Genomic DNA, 18064 nt, shown 5'->3' with positions numbered 1-18064 from the left:
CCTGGATAGCCCAGGCTAGCCTGATCTCATCAGATTTTTGAAGCTAAGCAGGGTTGGCCTTAGTCAGTATTTGGATGGGAGACCATCAAGGAATACCAGGGTTGCTACACAGAGGCAGACAATGGCAGACCACCCCTGAACATCTCTTGCCTTGAAAACCCTACTGAGTCACCATAAGTGGGGTGCGACTTGACGGCAAAAAGAAATACAGACAACCAGCTTGCAAACAGAAAAATATGAGCAGGGTCCAATGCAGCAGTAAGGTGATCATGGGGGGAATCAGCTTGGCTGAGATGGGAGATGGCCAAACACTCACAAAAGGCTGAGCAGCACACAAATGGGACTACAGTAGCAAAACAATGGTGCAACCATCAAGAGTTTCAGGGCGCTCCAGCAGCAGGTATCGCAATTACCCCTTAGCTCGTGTGCAGTTTCAGCATTAGAGTTGCTATGAGGGACTATATTATATGAGAGCCAGTTTGGTGTAGTGGTTAAGTGTGCGGACTCTAATCTGGGAGAACCGGGTTTGATTCCCCACTCCTCCACTTGCACCTGCTGATGTGACCTTGGGTCAGTCACAAGCTCTGGCACAGCTGTCCTTGAAAAAGAGCAGTTTGTGTCAGATTTCTCTCAGCCCCACCCACCTCACAGGGTGTCTGTTGTGGGGAGGGGAAGGGAAAGGAGACTGTAAACCGCTCTGAGACTCCAAGTGAAGGGCGGGGTATAAAGCCAATCTCTTCTTCTTCTTCTTCTTCCTGGGGATTTGAGGGGTGGAGCCTGGGGAGGGTGGGTTTTTTTATGATAGGTTGATGGTTAGCTGGGAAGGAGATGGGGTTGCCAACTCCACCCTCCAAACCAGCCATTTTGTCCTGGGTAACAATTGTTGCCAATCTCCAGGTGAGGGCTAGAGATCACTCAAAATTACAACTGCTCTTCAGGTAGCAGAGATCAGTTCCTCTGGAGAAAACAGTGGACTCTGTCATTATACCCTGCTGAGGTCGCCACAGCAAATTGACACTGTTTGCCCAAAGCCAGAGCACTCTCCCAGAGCCTTTTTCTAGATCTCGTTGTATTTATTTCCACAACGGGCCTTATTCCTAGTGATTTTATAAGCTTGGAAACTGTGGATGGTTCTGTCCTGTGGTCTACAGTGGTGAGTAATACCCTGTGATGAAAGAACGGGAAAGTTTCTGTAGGCATTTCCTCAATGGGCCTTTATTGTTAGCAGATGGTTCTCCACAAGACTTGAGCGCCTCTCTTAGCTGGCCAAGAAAGAAGCAGGCAGAAATCTGCTGTGAGTTGGATGAAGCACTTGGGGGTGATCTCTCTGTCTTTGTCTTTCAAACTGCCTTTGTATTCCGTTTTAGTAACTGGTTGCTAATGAATTTTTCCTGTCATTTCACATAGACCCATTTTAGTACCTGGCTGCTAGTGGAATTTATTTTTTGTTGTTATATATTTTTTATTTTAATTTTATATAGGGTACAGGGGAAAAGGGGGGTATTGGTGGAAAAGAAAAATAAGCATAAGGCACTTTTTTTACAAATATTAAAGACAATATGTGAATGAATTAACAAGGTAAATAATTATAATATTATAACATTACCAATAACACTATTTCCATAAGATGTATATCCGCTATTTTCAATCTGAAAAGAACTATTTTATATAAATTTAAAATAGCCGGAAAACCATTTAAAATTATTTAAGTTGAACAGTATAGCACTTAACCATTATAGCACTTCAGTGTTATAAAGCCACCACTGAGATGCCTTGACTTCACTGAGTCAATGGAGTCAAGGCATCTCAATGGTGCCGCTAGAGTACTGAAGTGCTACATTGGTATAGCATTATAGTGCTCAACTTAGAATGCTTAAAAAAAATCTGAGGAAGATCACATGGCAAAAAAGGGCAGGGGGGAAAGTGGCACTGTTTGAAATGAGCACTTCAGAGATGGCTCACTAATGGAAGGAAATTTGCTGTATGAAACCCCTGTCCCTATATCACTTTATTCTAAATCAGGCCAACAACGAATAATATCCAGTTTAGAACAGAAATGTGAAAAGGGCCTCTCTCTCTGTGCTGCCCTGTAAAATACCTCTTTGCCTCCATCTATACGCTACTCGTAAATAATGCAAATACTACAAAAATGTCTTAAGCCTCCTATTCTGTCTCCTCCAAAAGAAATGAACCCTGATAAGTTCTGCCCCTGGAACTTCTCACTACTGGGGGAAGTGGAAGGCAAGTAATAATATTTATAGGACTGAATCTACACTCCAAATGTTTGGTAGAGGAGGGTACAAGCACCTCCACTCCATTATGCTCATGACAACATAGCTAAGATTTGGTGCTTTTCCTAGAGGTCCATGTAATGTAGGTGGTCCGAATCAGCCAAACAGAGTGAGTGTAACTGTATTGATTGCTGATGTTCATCATATGGCCTCAGCCAGACCTCCATCTTAGAACAGGCCAGAAAAAGGAACAACCAATTCCCCCCCACCCCCACTCAGACATTCCCCGTTGTAACCCCCAACAATGACTAAGTAGGCCAATAGGTGACCGCAGCAACTGAACATATATTATAGTCCATATACGAGATGGCCTACTATGTGTTATCTCCCCCATCTCCCTTAATGGCATGTCCCTTTTTCTTATGAAATCAGATAGTGTAATTAAAACGAAAAGCGAGTTATGCGAGTAGAAATCCCTCACCAGTAGAGTGACAGCAGAGTTAGCTATCAACTAGAGAGAAGGGTCAATGCTTCTTATTGTTGAGAACTAAACAGAAATACTCATAATCAGATTATCACCATCTATTTTAAAATATGTGGCTGTTATTTGACCCTTAAATCAGGCATGGATTTTTTAAAAACCACCCCAAATCATTTTGTGCTGCAGTTCTGCTTAGGACCAATAGAGAGCAGCACATGTAGCAAAGGATGCTTTCTTGTTAAATCTGCAGGACATTTACTCAAAACTCTGACCTAGACCCACATAAACCTTAATTGGTTATGCGCTGCTTAAATATTTGCAGAATGGAAAGTCCTTGTGTTACGTATGAAATGTGGGCTTAAATTTCATATTAGATCAGTGTTTGTTTATGTTATGCTGATAGCATTACCTACCCAGACTTAAAGTTGCCAACTTTGGCTTAGGACATTTCTGGAGATTTGGGGGAGGTACCTGGGGAGAGCATTTTGCAGAGGGGTTGGAGCTCAACAGGGATGTGATGCCATGCAGTCCACCCTCTGAAGCTGCCGTTTTCTCTGGGGAAGCTGATCTATGTAGTCTGAAGATCATTTGTAATCCTGGGAGAACCCCAGGCCCACCTGGAGGTTGGCAACCTTGCCTAGAACTATGTGTGAGGTTAAAATGAACAACATTTTAAGGACTCGCAGTTATGCAGAGGGCACCATGCTATCTTGTGTAGGATCTATGCCAATGAACAAAGGTCAGGAGTGAGGTTTGCTCCCTAGCACCGCACACTCATTAGTCACACACACTTTGAATGTCTACAGTGTCTGAAAATATGTTTGTACTTTTAGGTACCCTTCTGAGGTAGCCTTTTTAATAGGCAAGGCTTTTTTTTAACAACCTATGTGTGAGAACCTGATAGTTCCCCGTCTGCTATAAAGGGGTTTGGCAAAGAGACCCAGGGGACATTCCATGGGGTTTTCCATCATAACTTCTCATACATTTTAAAAAATTGTATTTATTTATTAGAAGACTTACACCCTGCCTTTCCTGTTGTCACATGGTAGCTTAACAGTAATAATTAAAACTTTTTAAATTATCCATTAAGTATCTTTGAGTATTTGTTATAACAAAAATAAAATCCCCAGAAACAACTCCCTGACAATAGTTGTGAAATGAGTAGTACTTGCTCCTCAGCACAGGGACAATGTGTTCCCCACCTCTGGAAGATTGTTACAGTGCACACACACCCAGTAAACGAAAACAGTGGAGATGATTTTCAGTGAAGTAGCACGGCAACACTAGCTCATCACATCCCTCAAATTCTATTGAAAACTGTGTATCATTTAAAAAGTATTCATCAAGAATGAGCTAGGGTACAATAGGCATCCCTATGGCCTGCTGCTCTAACAGAAAAAATGGGCGATTTGTGAAAGGGCAATGCAATCATGACGGGGGGGGGGAAACATACCACATGTGTGACACGGCAAGAACGGTGTACCTGTGAACATCTGTTCATAGGACAAAGGAGGAAAGGTTATCAGTCCTAAAGGTAATAGAGAATATTCATTTTGGTGTTTTATAAGTAGTTCTCTTCAGAGACAAAGATGAGGATAAGGAGATTAGATTTATACCCCACCCTTCACTCAGAGTCTCAGAGCGGCTTACAAACTCCTTTCTCTTCCCCTCCCCACAACAGATACCCTGTGAGATAGGTGGGGTTGAGAGAGTTCTGACAGAAACTGCTCTTTCAAGAACAGCTCTTATCAGAACTATGGCTTGCCCAAGGTCATCCAGCCAGGTGCAAGTGGAAGACTGGGGAATCAAACCCGGATCTCCCAGATTAGAGTCCGTACACTTAACCAGTACACCAAACTGGCTCTCGATTAGGCCTGGTTTAAAATTATACCCTAGTTTTTCCTTCTCTCAAAGCCATCTTTCCATCTTGACACCTTGGTGCCCAGTTCCCTTCCGCACACGAGGCAGCTTTCTACAGTTCCTGGTGGTTTCTTTCCTCTTTTCCCCTGCCTTCTTGTTGCTCTGTGTCATCCCAGAACTTGCATCTCCCTCCACCACCACTCCACCAAGTACTGTATGTGAGGGAAATCCTGGTCAAGTTTTAGAAATAAAACATTAAACATTACAAAATATACTTTATTTAAAACAGTGGAGCAGTCTTGCCTCCCTTCCTCTCATACCAGTGGCAGAGCACCTAGTAAGCCTTTTAATAGAAAACTACATTTCTATATTATATGAGCTTCTGTGATGAGTGTTCCAGTGCAAACAATTGAATATTATTTAATTAAAACATTTATAGGCCTGTCTTTCTCCCAGACAATGGGAAGAATTGCTCTTGATACCAAATCTTCCCTTTCCCATTTATTCTGGATTCATAAACACATTATGCAGCTGGCTCCGGCACAGCCCAGCTTCTGCACAAAGGCCCAGTCCTAGTCATTATGCTCCTTATTCAGAACAAGGTCAAGTCAACACAGGAATACCCCTAACGCTTCCATAGCTGTGACCCACATGAGGCCTTGCCTTTCTTTCTACCGAGTCTGCAAGCATTTCCCAGTCCAAGCAGTTAGCCTCAGTGCTGGAAACATGGGGAGCTGATGTGGGTCTGGTGGAAGGAGAGCGGGGTATAAAGCACCTCTGCGGGCACTGGCGGTTGTGTATGCAGGACAGAGCAGTGAGTCTCATGGGAAGTCAGCATTGCAGAGAAATGCTTCAGTTCCTCTGTCAGTTGTTTGATCTCCCGGCGCAGAGCAGCATTCTGCCTCTCCAAATCTTCGCTCTCCTTTATAGAAAAAAGAAGAAGAAGATGATGATGATCAATAGGTAGTTAGAGACTGTAGAGCAACTGTAGGGGGAGAATGTGGGGGAATGGATGGAAATACAATCAAGACAAGTTTGGATTAGTCTCTCTATTCCTTTTATTACAAAAATATAGGAAATGTGGAGAGTTTTATCTTGCTAAGGTCACCCAGCGAGCTTCCATGGCAGAGTAGGGATTCAAACCTGAGACTTCCAGATTTTAGTTCAACACTATAACCACCATACAAGGTTCTGCCCTCCATTTTACAACAGTGTTTATGAGGCGGCTCAAGTGGTTAAGACGTTGAACTGCAGGCTGTAGAAGGTCGGTATTTCAGCAGTTCGAGACCCGAGTGTGCCGCATGATGGAGTGAGCTCCCGTCTCTAGTTCCAGCTCCTGCCAACCTAGCAGGTCGAAAGCAAGAAATTGCAAGTAGATAAATAGGTACCACTTCAGTGGGAAGGTAATAGCGTTCCGTGTGCCTTGGTGTTTAGTCATGCCGGCCACATGACCAAAGAAACGTCTTCGGACAGCGCTGGCTCTTCGGCTTTGAAACGGAGATGAGCACCGCAACCCTAGAGTCAGATTCGACTGGCTTTCGAGCAAGGGAACCTTTACCTTTAAGAACTGGCCTAAAGTCACTTAGTGAGCTTCATAACTCAGTAGGGGTTGGAACCTGCAACAAATAGCAATGTGATAAATGACATCTGAAAATATATAAAATGAAGTTTAAAAAAAGAAATGTGCCACTGACCCCCCAAACCTTTCCCTCGGTCACTGTTAGGGGGTAGAACTACTTATAAAACACCAAAATGAACTTTCTTCTCACAGCAGCTCCACATGGCCTTCATTGCAGAAATCATATCCTGAGATTACTAAGGTGGTTCAAGACTGAGCACTGTTGGGTAAAAGGAGCAATTTCATTGAACACAGTCACCTCTCAGGCAAGTTTATTAGGGCCAGTTCACGTGTCACAAAATCCTTGCATCTTCCACATGGATGATGCGGGTTCTGTCAAACAGATATTCTCTTGGAATTCCATGCTTGGACTTAATTCCAAGGTGTGTGGGGCCTAATTTGGATCAGGACCACAGTACACAGGGGGAGGAATCTTGAGCCTTCTCCCACCCCGTGCCATTTCCATGACCTGAAGTGGCCCTAAGGAGCCACTATTTGCCCCATGTTGTAAATGGATGGTTACCCATAATTTTTGCAGCTACCAATAGTGCCTCTCTGGGTAATTTCAGGTCAGGAAGACATCACAGGCCTGGGCGGGGGAGTCTGTGAACCCAATCTGAATCTAGGAATCACATCTATTGACCTGACTGGATACAAGGACATAGTAACGTATGATCATCCTTCAGTCACAATAATGGGCCTAACCCTTGGCATGCTAGCTTCACTGGCCAGCAAAGGACGATCCCCGCCTAGATTATCATTGCTTTCTTTCCTATAGAAGCACAAGGCCTGTCAGACATCAAGACTTCACTTCTGTCTGCCTTCAGCTCACCTACATCTAATGGGGGTTCAGATCTTCTCTAGGGTTGCCAGGTGCCCCCTGGCCACCAGCGGGCAGTGAGGGAGTAGGGTTGCCAGATCCAGGCTGAGAAACTCCTGGAGATTTGGGGATGGAGCCTGGGGAGGACAGGGACCTCATTGGGGTACAATGCCATAGAGTCCATCCTCCAAAGCATCCATTTTGTCCAGAGAAACTGATCTCTGTAGTCTGGAGATGAGATGTAATTCCAGGGGGTCCCCAGGTTTCATCTGGAGGCTGACATCCCTAAAATCTCAGACTAGGGTTGCCAACCTCCAGGTGGTAGCTGGACATCTCCTGAGATTACAAATGATCTCTAAGGAACAAAGATCAGTGCACCTGGAGAAAATGGCCACTTTGGAAGGCTATGGCATTATACCCAGGGGTCATTTGCTGCAGGAGCGCACAGGAGTGGAGCTCCGGTAGTAAAGAGCCCAAGGGGCAGGCACATGCAACAAACCCCACCCCCTACTCCCAGCAGCCCTCAGTCAGAGCAAGAAGCAGCCAGGTAAATTGCAGAGCCCCCCCCCCAGTCCAAAAGAGTCCAGTGTCACCTTTAAGATCAAGTTTTATTCAGGTATAAGCTCTCTCTCCTCTGCAAGGACAGATCAGCATGTCCCCCCCCCCCCCAGATATCGCAAATCACACAAGTCGCCAGGTGGCACTGTGAGTGTTGCCTTCTGACACACTTCCGATGATGTCTGGGGTGTGTGGCATATGCACATAAGTTATGCTAATGAGTTATGCTAATGAGCTCCTGCACCTCTTTTTCTACGAAATGACCCCTGATTATACCCCTCTGAAGTCCATCTCCTCCCCAAACTCTGTGCCTCAATTCTTAATCTGTATTATGAGGATAAGAATACCAGCTCTCTTTACAGGATCATTGCAGACATCTCAATGGTAATACATGTGAAGCACTTCAAACATTTAGGACATATTTTCACTGCAAAGATATTTGTTTTCCACCAGTTTAGCTACCCCCACCCCCAAGTATGGAAATCTATGAAAAACATACTTTGTTAAGGCAGCTGAGAACTTTCTCTTTCTAGTTCTGTAATTATTTTAAGACTTACTTTAATTTAGAAATGGCGGTCACCAGTGTTCCCTCTAATCTGAGTTAGTGTGAGCTAGCTCAGTTTTTTAGCCTCCGGCTCACACGTTTTTGTCTTGGCTCAGGAAGGATGGCTCCAGTGCACACTAATTTATGCAGTAGCCAAATCGCTCACTCACAAATTTAATGCCAGTAGCTGACAAAGTAGATTTTTTGCTCACAAGACTCCACAGCTTAGAGGGAGCATTGGCAGCCAGCCAGTGTCCCCTCTAAGATGAGTTATTCTGAGCTAGCTCACAGTTTTTTAGCCTCCAGCTCACACATTTTTGTCTTAGCTCAGGAAGGATGGCTCCAGAGCAAACTAATTTATGCAGTAGCCAAATTGTTCCTCACAGCTTTAATGCCAGTAGCTCACAAAGTAGATTTTTTGCTCACAAGTCTCCACAGCTTAGAGGGAGCATTGCTTCCAAGGTGTTTCCCCCCCCTCTTACTGGGGAAAATATGAGTAAAAGAAATGGAAGTGTTTTTGCGAATGGCACTAGGGAAGGGTTAAATCCCCCTCCACAAACACAAAAAGATGGATTTCCCTTGGAAATCATACCTTCCGCAGCTGCAATCTGTTAAAAGAAAAAAATGTTTTCAAATAATCACAGAAGTACATGTAATGCACAGTTCTGCCCTCAGGTATCCTTAGGATCCTCTACCAGAACTACATTTCCCAAGATTCCCTGGAGAGAGGGAATGAATGACTATTTAAAACATTAAGTCTTCAGCATAGCTATGCCCTAAGAAAAGGACAGGTAAAGAAAAACAACAAGGCTGATAGCAGAGGCAACATAATGTTCTATTTTAAAAACATTTTCCATAGAAGCTCATTTATTCTATCCCATGGCTGCTAAAAAAAGGGGGGGGGAGAGAAGGGGAGGGCATGGTTCCTAATCCAGTTTGCCATAATCCAAGCAGCAGCTTTATGAAACAGCCAGTATTTTTACCACATCCCCTGAGTGCAATGTTGGAGGAGTGGTGCTAAAATATGTGAAGTGGAAAAGGGTCTGTGTGGGCGGGGGGGGTCATAGCGTGTGTCTAGCTACTCTGTAAAATTTCCAAACGGCTGACGTTTTTCCTGTAAACTCACATTCTGGGCAAACCCAGGCAGGGAAGCAAGCCTTGCGCTGATAGCAGTTGACATTTTCAGCCCTCAGCCACACTTATCTCCCCAGCCAGCAACTTATGAGAAATGACAGTAGCATATTCTCCACCCTAGGTTCCCGCTGTCTCGCCAAACTCTGTCGTGCACACATATTTGCTCAACTCAGGCCACATACATCCTGACCCGAGAGAACTCAGGCCTGGCTGGGGGGGGGGGTCAATAACTGCCATCTAGACCGAGAAAAACCACCTGCCACAGGAAACCTGTCACTGCACTGGAAGGAAAGTCTCGCTTGTTTCTTTCAGCAGCTGGGGAAAGCAGCAACACAGTGGGGAATTCATCAGGCTTGTGGGTTCAAAGTATAGAAAGCAAGGCAATATTATATTCTTCATTATCTTAATGCAAACTCCATCTTCGATTAATTTAACTGTAGGGCTAAACTAGGCATGACATTCTTCCACATTTCCACTTTTTTAGGGGAACCCAGACCTACCACTCATATTCTTACAATCAGGCAGCAGCTGTTGGGAACTAAGTTCCCAAGCACTATAAAGGACTGGTTTGGATCAGTATTGTGGTGTGTGGAGAGAAGAGCCCTCCATGTTCCCCTGTTCTGTTTCTCCACTCAAAATGGCCCTGGCAGAGCAAGGGCAAACAGTGTCCCACAGGACTGTTTTATGTCAGGAAAACTGCATTGGGGGGGGGGAGCCCTTTCTCCCGCCACATCATGGTCCTGATTCAAATGGGGTCCTGCAGTCCTTAGGAAATTAGTTCTAGCAGATGCCATCAGACTGTAACAGGGGGACTCAGACTCTACTTGGCTAGTTTGGCTGGGCCCTTAGTTTAGCTAATGTCAGAAGAGTTCTGTAGCAACAAAAGACAACATACTGGAGGCGCTGTGGGGTGCTTAATAGTTCACTGAGGTCTTTTGGGGAGTCCCAGGGTTCATTATAGTCCATGATGAGTAGAAGCTGGGAACAAGCATCACAACTTTGCTACCCAGTCGTAAGACAGCACCAAGAGAACCCAAAAGCAGACTGATAATCAGGACAAAAAAATCAGAAGGGATAGGTTTCTGTTATATAGGCCTGATAGTGCCAATATTCAAGGCCATGCTTCAGAGAAGGGCAGAAATCCCTGGAAAGCAGGAAAAGGTCAGAGGCCTTAATCTGCTAATCTTTTGGGCCCTATGATGGCCCAGTTAAACTCCACATCTTTGAACAGACACTGTGTAGTTTATCATCAGAAACTGTACAAGTAGGGATAAACACTTAAAAAGTATCAATATCAAGAGAAAATTTTTGGTCAGAGCTGTTTGTCCAAATGGACTTTTCCAACAACAGACCTCCTCCTTCTATCTCCAGGAGCATTGAGGGGGCACAGACATCTTGAAAGTCACTTCATGTTTTGAAACAAGAATTGGCATGACACTCTAGGATTTTTAAAACCTCGATGGTTTTACCATAGAGATTATTGAAATTCCTAGAGTACCATGACATCGCTTCCTTTTGCAAAACAGGAAGTGATTTCCAGAGGCTCTTTCCCCCCATGATCATTGAGCAAAGGCAGGGGATAGAGATTATCACTGGGAGCCCCCCCCATTACCAGGTAAGTGGCAACCCTACTTCCAGATGGCCCACCTATGTTTGGCCTTGCAGTGTATTAGAGAAGTGTGGGCTGCTGGGCTTTAGATAATATTTTCAGTTACCATTTCAACAGCTACAGGCAACCAGATTGCAAAGGACCGTATCCCATAAATAGGGTGCCGTCCAAACTGTTTTCATGCAGGAGTACCCTTCCTTTAGGGTTGCCAGGCTGTCCGAGAAACAAAAATTGGGGCAGGGACTTCAAAACTGCCATTGGTGATGTTGTGGCATCACTTCTGATTTCAGAACTTGAAGTAATATCATGGTGTCACTTGTTGCTGTAAGAATTCTCCAACTCTCTTATCATTTTTAATGACAGAGATTTACTACATTCCTCGTGTCATGCATTACAAAATTCCTAGAGTATCATGCAATGCCTAGTGTTGTGCATGATGTCACTTCCTGTTCTGAAAGTGAAAGTGACATCATGGTGTCACCAATGCTGTGTGTTTTCACCCATGTTGTTTCCATCTCTCCACAAAGAAACAGCAGGTGCATGGCAGGCCCATAGCCAGGATTGTGTAGCTTGTGGGGCAAATTTTCTTTTCTGGTGGGGCTGGAGTTCTCAGTGCAGAAAGAAAAGCCAGAATTCTGAGGATTATGACTCAGCTACTCTTTTCTCTCTTGAGTCTTCTCAAGGTGTCTATTCTACATAGGTGTTCTTATGCTAGCAGTCACCCTTAGCCTATTAGCCATTTAGCCAGAAGAAAGCTGTCAACCACTTTAGATTACAGTTCTCAGCTGCTGCAAGTTAATCACTTCTGCCAACCTAAGCAACAGTTCTAATAGCAAACCTGTAGGTGGGGGTGATGACTTCTATAGCCAAGAAAGCTAACAGGCAGAAAAACTCTCTTAAAGGAGACCAGTTTCTTCACACAGAGTTAGAAGGGATCCTAGAGATCACCTACTCCAACCCCCTTGCTCAGTCCAGGAATTAGTCAACTACAGCACCCCATTCTGCTTAAAAGAGTGCACACCTTTTAAAAATGTTTAAAAATGATTGGAAAAAGCATTTACAGGAGAAATTCTTGTGGGGCAGTGCCTTTAAGCCCCCAAAAGCCCCATAGCTACAGGCCTGGTGCATGGACTTTTGGGTGGGATGTTGAGAAGTCCACATTTGAAGTCATCATAATGTGCTGCTGATTGCTGAGAAAGCATAAACTCCGCAGGACACAAGTGCACATCTGCACCTCTGACTAACCAGGAGAACAGTCTCATGACTAGGCTTACCAACTGCAACTTGGGAAATTCCTGGTGATTTGGGGGCAGAGATGTTTGGGGCAGGAGGGAGCTCAGCAGGGATGTGATTCCACGCAGTCCACCCTCCAAATTTGCCAGGTCCTGTAGGGGAAGTAATCTTTATAGTCAGGACATCAGTTGTAATTCTGGGAGAACCCCAGGCCCCACTTGGAGGTTGACAAGACAACCTAACTCATGACTGATAAGCAAGGCATATTGTTTTGGGATACTGGAAGATGCTAAGGGAAAGGGACTTTCTGTCCCCTGGGTGTCAAAGTAAACAATAAATGAGGGGGGAAATACATGTCCAGACCTCTTTCTCCTTCCCCAGAGGATGGGAAAGACCTGCTAACAACCCTGATCAAGGGAAAGATCTAAAGACCATGGATGAGAGCAGGTGTTTTCAGTTTGGGGCCCACTGATTACCTGGACATTGTCCTGACGTCTCCTAATGCCTTCAGAGGCCTACTTCTTGGACAATATGGGGTCCATCCTTTTATCAGCTTCACCAATTTTTAGGTTTTTCCCCCTCTTTTTCTGTGGCCTTTTTCTCTCCTCGTGGAGTGATCTTACCTTTTCAGTCCTTTTTCTTTTAAGAGACAAGGAATTCCAGGTCTGGAAGGGTCTGTTTTGTATTTCCATGTCCTAAGCTTGCCTTTCCACCCCCTCCTCCTAGTCTGAGGGCTGAGAAACCCACGTAGTCCGTGAGGTTGCTTTCTCTTCAAACCTCCTGAATCCTTGCATCAGTAGCTATGGAATTGCCTTTGCTTTGGTACTCAGGGCAGAATGGTGGTAAGGAGGCAATTTGTATTTTTAATATTCAAAATTGCTAATATACATGTTTGCTGTCATATTTGTGACCTTCTGTCTCAAGTGTATTTCCATTGCATAGTGGTTTATGGTTAATCTCTGTACGACGGAGTGTGTTCTCTTCTGGGAATTTGTTTGGAATTGTACTGCAGACTAGGGTTGCTGACCTCTAGGTGGGGCCCCGAGATCTCCCAAAATTGCAACTGATGCCCAGACCACAGAGATCAGATCTCTTGGAGAATGTTGGAGGGTGGATACTATGGCATTATACCATTCTGAGGTCCTTCCCTTCCCCAAACTCTGCCCCTCACCAGGCTCCACCCTTAGATCTCCAGGAATTTCCCAAACTGGATTTGGCAACCATACCATAGATTCATGTCTTATTTGCTTATGCACTACCTGTTTATGCATCCCACATTATTTGCTGTAACCTCTCTTCTTTCTATTGTTTGTATATCCAAGTTTTATACTGTTCATTTTTGTGTCATACAGGTTGCATCTGTGCATTGTGACACAGAGCCTTCTAATAACAATTTAATTTGTATCAGTAGCACTTTAGAGTCTGTGTCTCCTATTGGCAGTTGTGTGCCCGATCAGGGTGACAGGAACCAGTAGCAGCAGAGGCCTAATTAACAAGAGGGAAGGGAGCAGAAAATGATTTTGCAGGTATGTAACTGACAGGAACGTTTTCTAACCAACAGCTATAGAAGTTGACGCTGAAGAGGATTGCACTGATGGGTATGTATTTACACATTGTTGGCTAGCTTGTAGAAAAGAGCAAGAGTTGAGTAGCACCTTAAAGACTAACAACATTTGTGGTAGGGTATGAGCTTTCGTGAGTCACTGCTCATTTCAGACATCTTTCTTCAGATAGCTTTCATGAGTCACAGCTCACTTCTTCAGATATCTTTCTTCAGATAGCTTTCGTGAGTCACAGCTTCAGGTATCTGAAGGAGCAGTGACTCACAAAAGCTCAAACCCTATCACAAATCTTGTTCGTTACAGCAACTAATAACTTAAATCACTTTAAAAAACCAGAAAAAAACTGACCGGATTCAAACAAATACCAGTGAGAAGCTAAACCCATTCCCAGACTCTACCACTTCAGACTGCAGATTGGGGGAATCACACAGCTGAATATTTTCCCATGAAGGAAAGGTTTCCTAGACATAGAAATCTATGTATCCATTTTTATCCAACCTTTCCTCCAGTTCAGGATGGCAATCCTTGTTCCCCCATTTGATTTCACAACCACCCCGTGAAGTAGGTTATGCTGATAGAAACTAACTGGCCCAAGGTTATCCAGTGAGATAGTGCGACACTAACTACTACACAATACTGGCTGTAAGGGAACCATATCAGGGAAAAGGCTAAGCTGCAGCTCTTCTGCCTGATGTTTAGTTTTTTGATATGGCAGATGGCTCAAGGAAGCATGAATAAACTGAACTGTGAGCAATCTGAAGGGAAAGAAGGAACATTCCTTCAACACAATCATGTGCTCCTCCAAGCTGCAATTTGAAGTAATACTACTGATACATTTTTGCAACCACATATGTTGTTTGTGACAAATTAGGCTTATTACAGGAATCTGAGTAGCTAGATGATGGAAGCTCTTACCACATGCAGAGTATCTGCTTTCTGTGTCTGTCTTTGCCGGCTCTTCTGGGCTGCAATGCGATTCTTTTCCCTTCTTTGCACTTTTCTCATGTCATCAGAAGATTCCTGAAGAAAGCACAAAAAACAAACATGAGAGTCGACACCTTTGTGCTTGCTGCTAAGGATCCAACGTAGAAGGCAAATGGAGGGATAGAAGGTCAAACTTTCTGTCTTGTTCATGTCAGACTATATGTAAAATTGATGGAGGAATTCTCCTTCTGTTAATGTTAAGGAAGAAACCTACCGGAGCACCAAAAGCACCCAGAGGAGCTGCAAGGCAATTTTATACTCTAAACTTAATAGTATTTAGGGCCCTTGTGAATCTGCAAGAAAGACAGACTCAAAATGAAGTAAATAAATAGAGATGGTAATGTCAAAGGTACAGCCGGGGTTGGGGTTGCTGAACCAGAATGTCTGTCCTTGACCGCACCCCTGAATACATCTGTCAATAGGAGGGTTTGTTCTGCATTCAGTTAACAAAGAGCATTGGTGCAGATGTGGGAGTCCAAGATTCCAATCCGAACACATCCATGAAATCCAGTAACCTTTGCATCTACTTTTCTAAACCATTTTCAGTTAAAGTAATTCCATAGCCTCCACTGATACCACTCCTGTCATTTGTTTTTCCTTTAAATATACACCTTCATGTACTTTCTGTACATTCCATACTAGTTTAAGCACATTCCCAATCGTTCCTACCAAGAGGAATAATACATCTCTATTTCTGATTTAAAACTTGCCATGTCTATCAAGGGAATACCTGTCTCTTAGGGAAAACTTTAATCTCTCCTTAGAAAAGCAGTTCTTGCTCTCTTCCAAAAGCTCTTCTCTCCAAGGCATGTCCATATCCCCCAAGGTTAATGAATGTCTTCCCACCAAATGAGGGTTTGACCAGTGCCGAGAAGGTGGGAGCTGTAATACCACATATATTGTTATTTTACTATCACATTTTAGAATACCATTTTTATGCTTTTCTGCAGCAGCAACTGCATGCCATCCAAGTCTGTTTCTGCGGCTTCATATTTCTTTTTGGAGTTTATTCTTGAATCTCTTCCTAGAAAACGCTGCTGTTCCAGTCCTGAAAAAGCCAGAGTGCAGGGAATGTTCGTCTTCCCTGCCCATCAATGCTAGTTCTCTTTCAAGGAACTTCTTTGGCATGGAGGAAGATCTCAGGAGTCTCGCCACACAGATAAGAAAAATGGTGGAGTGCATCCAGCCATGCTGCTCTGCAAAGATCAAAACCTTCTTCCAGCCTAAAAGAAGCTTCCTCCAAGTCCTTTAAGTTGGAAGAATTAGCTTCTGAGGCTGGAGGAGGGCTTCAGTCGTCACAAAGCATAATGGCAGGAACCACCCTGGTATGAAGCAGAGTTTCCATCTCTTATGTCTGACAAGGTTCCTGTGCCTTTAGCAGGCAGAAGTAAGTCAGGTGGAGACGTTCACCCCATCACTATAGTTGCATGCTGTGGAATGCTTCATCAGTTGAATTTCTACATGCCGTGCTGTTGTTCAAGTGCATAGGAGTCCTGACAGGAAAAAGTGGCAACCCAAAAAAGAACGGAGAAGCAAATCCCCAAATCATACCTGTTTGCTGGAGGAAGATGAGTGGCTGAAACTGCTGGAGTCGCTGCTGTCAGAGCTATGGGGCATGGCTCACAGCTCCCCCTGCCTGTGGACCCCCTACAGACCTACTTCCTTTGGGTCCCTAGTGGTTTTCTTGTCCTTTGCCTCTGGCTTTGCCTCTTTCCTCAGTTCTGCCTCTTGTATCGCGATCACTTTCTCTGCTGCTTTCCTGAGGACTCTGCCTGTATTCCTCTCCTTCTAGAGTCTGTGCCTCACACTGCTGTTATCAGCCTTTCTTGAGGTCTGGGGTGCTGTGGTTTCTCGGAAGCTGTGAGGTACTCAACTGGAAGTCACATGGGCGGAAACTCTGAAGAAGAAAAGTTACAATGAGAGAAAAAAAATCACCTCTGGGAAAATCAAAATAGTCTGTAAAAAAACCCGAGCAACTTCAGGCAGTTAGTGAAACAGTTTCAGCCATAACAGACTCAGTATAAAGTGGGGAATTCACATGTTCAGAGAGGACAAAAACAGTTCTGTTCAGATATAGTTTGTTCAGTCGGAGCAATAAAATCTACCTTCAGCCCTCCAAGATTGCAAAATACAACGTTCAGTATTTTCAGTACAAAAGCAAATGATTGTATCCACTACACTTTCTCTTTACATTTGCAGCCACAAAAGCAAAATGTTGCTGCTTCCATTACAGTCCTCTCCTTGGCTGCCAAGCAGAATTCAGTGTTTTGCAAGCTGGGCTATGTTCCTTGCCAGCTAGCATGTGTTTGTGGTATTTAGATCTTTATAGGATAGACACAGGATACATAGACAATATAAAGGCCCCTGCCACATGGCAGGGGATAAGTCGCTCAAAGCGCGGCTTTTAAAAGCCGCACCAAAGTTGAGACGCCGCGGCGGGATCCCACGATCCCCTGGGCTGCGGCGCCTTTTCTCCCCGGCACGATCAGATGCTGGGGAGAAAACACAGTTCAGACGGGGAGCCTGCCGAACTGCGCATGTCAGAGCATGCGCAGTTCGGCTAGGAGCCGGGGATGAGCCGGCGCAAAGACGCGCCAGCGATCCGATGGCCCGGCTTGCGGCGCTTCAAGCAGGAGAACCACCCAGGTAGGTGGTTCTTTGTAGTGCGGGTTTTCGGGCGGAAAGGACAGATCGGGGACGGGCAGGCAACGCTTCCCAGATGTTGCCATGGGATCGCGCCCGTTTGCTCCACCCCCGATCCGTCCCGCTCCCGGCCCAAAACCCCTAGTGTGAACAGGACTAAAGGGTCTCAACAAGCCAAACTAGATCTGGTGCAGGAAATCCATAATCACATCTCCCAATGTTTTTTTATTTGTACATGATAGCAAATCGGGGCAGCATTGCTTGGAGAAGAGGCGCTAGCCGTTCTTCCCCTGAAATTTCCTTGCAGAAGAATCCCATCACCTCCCCCTAGGAATATTTATTTAGTACTATGATCAAAACTCGACCCTCTTGCAGCTGCTTTCAGAGACAAACAAGAAAGTCAGGAAACTCCATCACAGATCTCCTATATTACTTAAAAGGAAGACAACCATCAATGTAAGAGAAGCCCACTAAAAATGTTATACACAAAAAGTGCTTTTGTTACTGGATATACCTGTAAATTGTGAGCAAATTAAAGATGATCCCCCCCACCCCCATTTTTGTTGTTGTTGGAATACCTGGGAAAAAATAGTCTTGTGTTTGGGTAAATATAGTATGTGTAGTTTAGAAGAAGAGAAGAGATTGGATTTATACCCCGCCCTTCACTACCCAAAGGAGTCTCAGAGCAGCTTACAAACTCCTTTCCCTTCCCCTCCCCACAACAGACACCCTGTGAGGTAGGTGGGGCTGAGAGAGCTCTGGCAGAAACTGCTCTTTTTCAAGAACA

General features: G+C 44.5%; 1 protein-coding gene across 1 annotated transcript; it reads right to left on the bottom strand.

The window, feature by feature from the left end:
- Window positions 1-4957: 4957 nt before the first annotated feature.
- Window positions 4958-16379, bottom strand: BATF (basic leucine zipper transcription factor, ATF-like). The gene is made up of 3 exons (XM_015418371.1): window positions 16186-16379; window positions 14566-14670; window positions 4958-5494 (listed from the first exon to the last, which is right to left on the bottom strand). The coding sequence occupies exons 1-3, from the start codon at window positions 16249-16251 to the stop codon at window positions 5285-5287; spliced, it is 381 nt and encodes a 126-aa protein (XP_015273857.1). The 5' UTR covers window positions 16252-16379; the 3' UTR covers window positions 4958-5284.
- Window positions 16380-18064: the final 1685 nt, after the last annotated feature.

This window comes from Gekko japonicus, unplaced genomic scaffold (genome assembly GCF_001447785.1).
Source record: "Gekko japonicus isolate JY-2015 unplaced genomic scaffold, Gekko_japonicus_V1.1 scaffold3, whole genome shotgun sequence".
Lineage (NCBI taxonomy): Eukaryota > Metazoa > Chordata > Lepidosauria > Squamata > Gekkonidae > Gekko > Gekko japonicus.
The sequence above is the reverse complement of the archived record's forward strand: the minus strand, read 5'-3'. Positions and strand labels throughout refer to the sequence as shown.

Coding starts and splice junctions, on each gene's coding strand:
- BATF (XM_015418371.1), bottom strand. CDS start 16,251: ATGCCCCATAGCTCTGACAGCAGCGACTCCAGCAGTTTCAGCCACTCA. Junction 14,671..16,185: donor CATCTTCCTCCAGCAAACAG/GTATGATTTGGG, acceptor TGCTTTCTTCAG/GAATCTTCTGATGACATGAG. Junction 5,495..14,565: donor AAGCAGATACTCTGCATGTG/GTAAGAGCTTCC, acceptor TTTTCTATAAAG/GAGAGCGAAGATTTGGAGAG.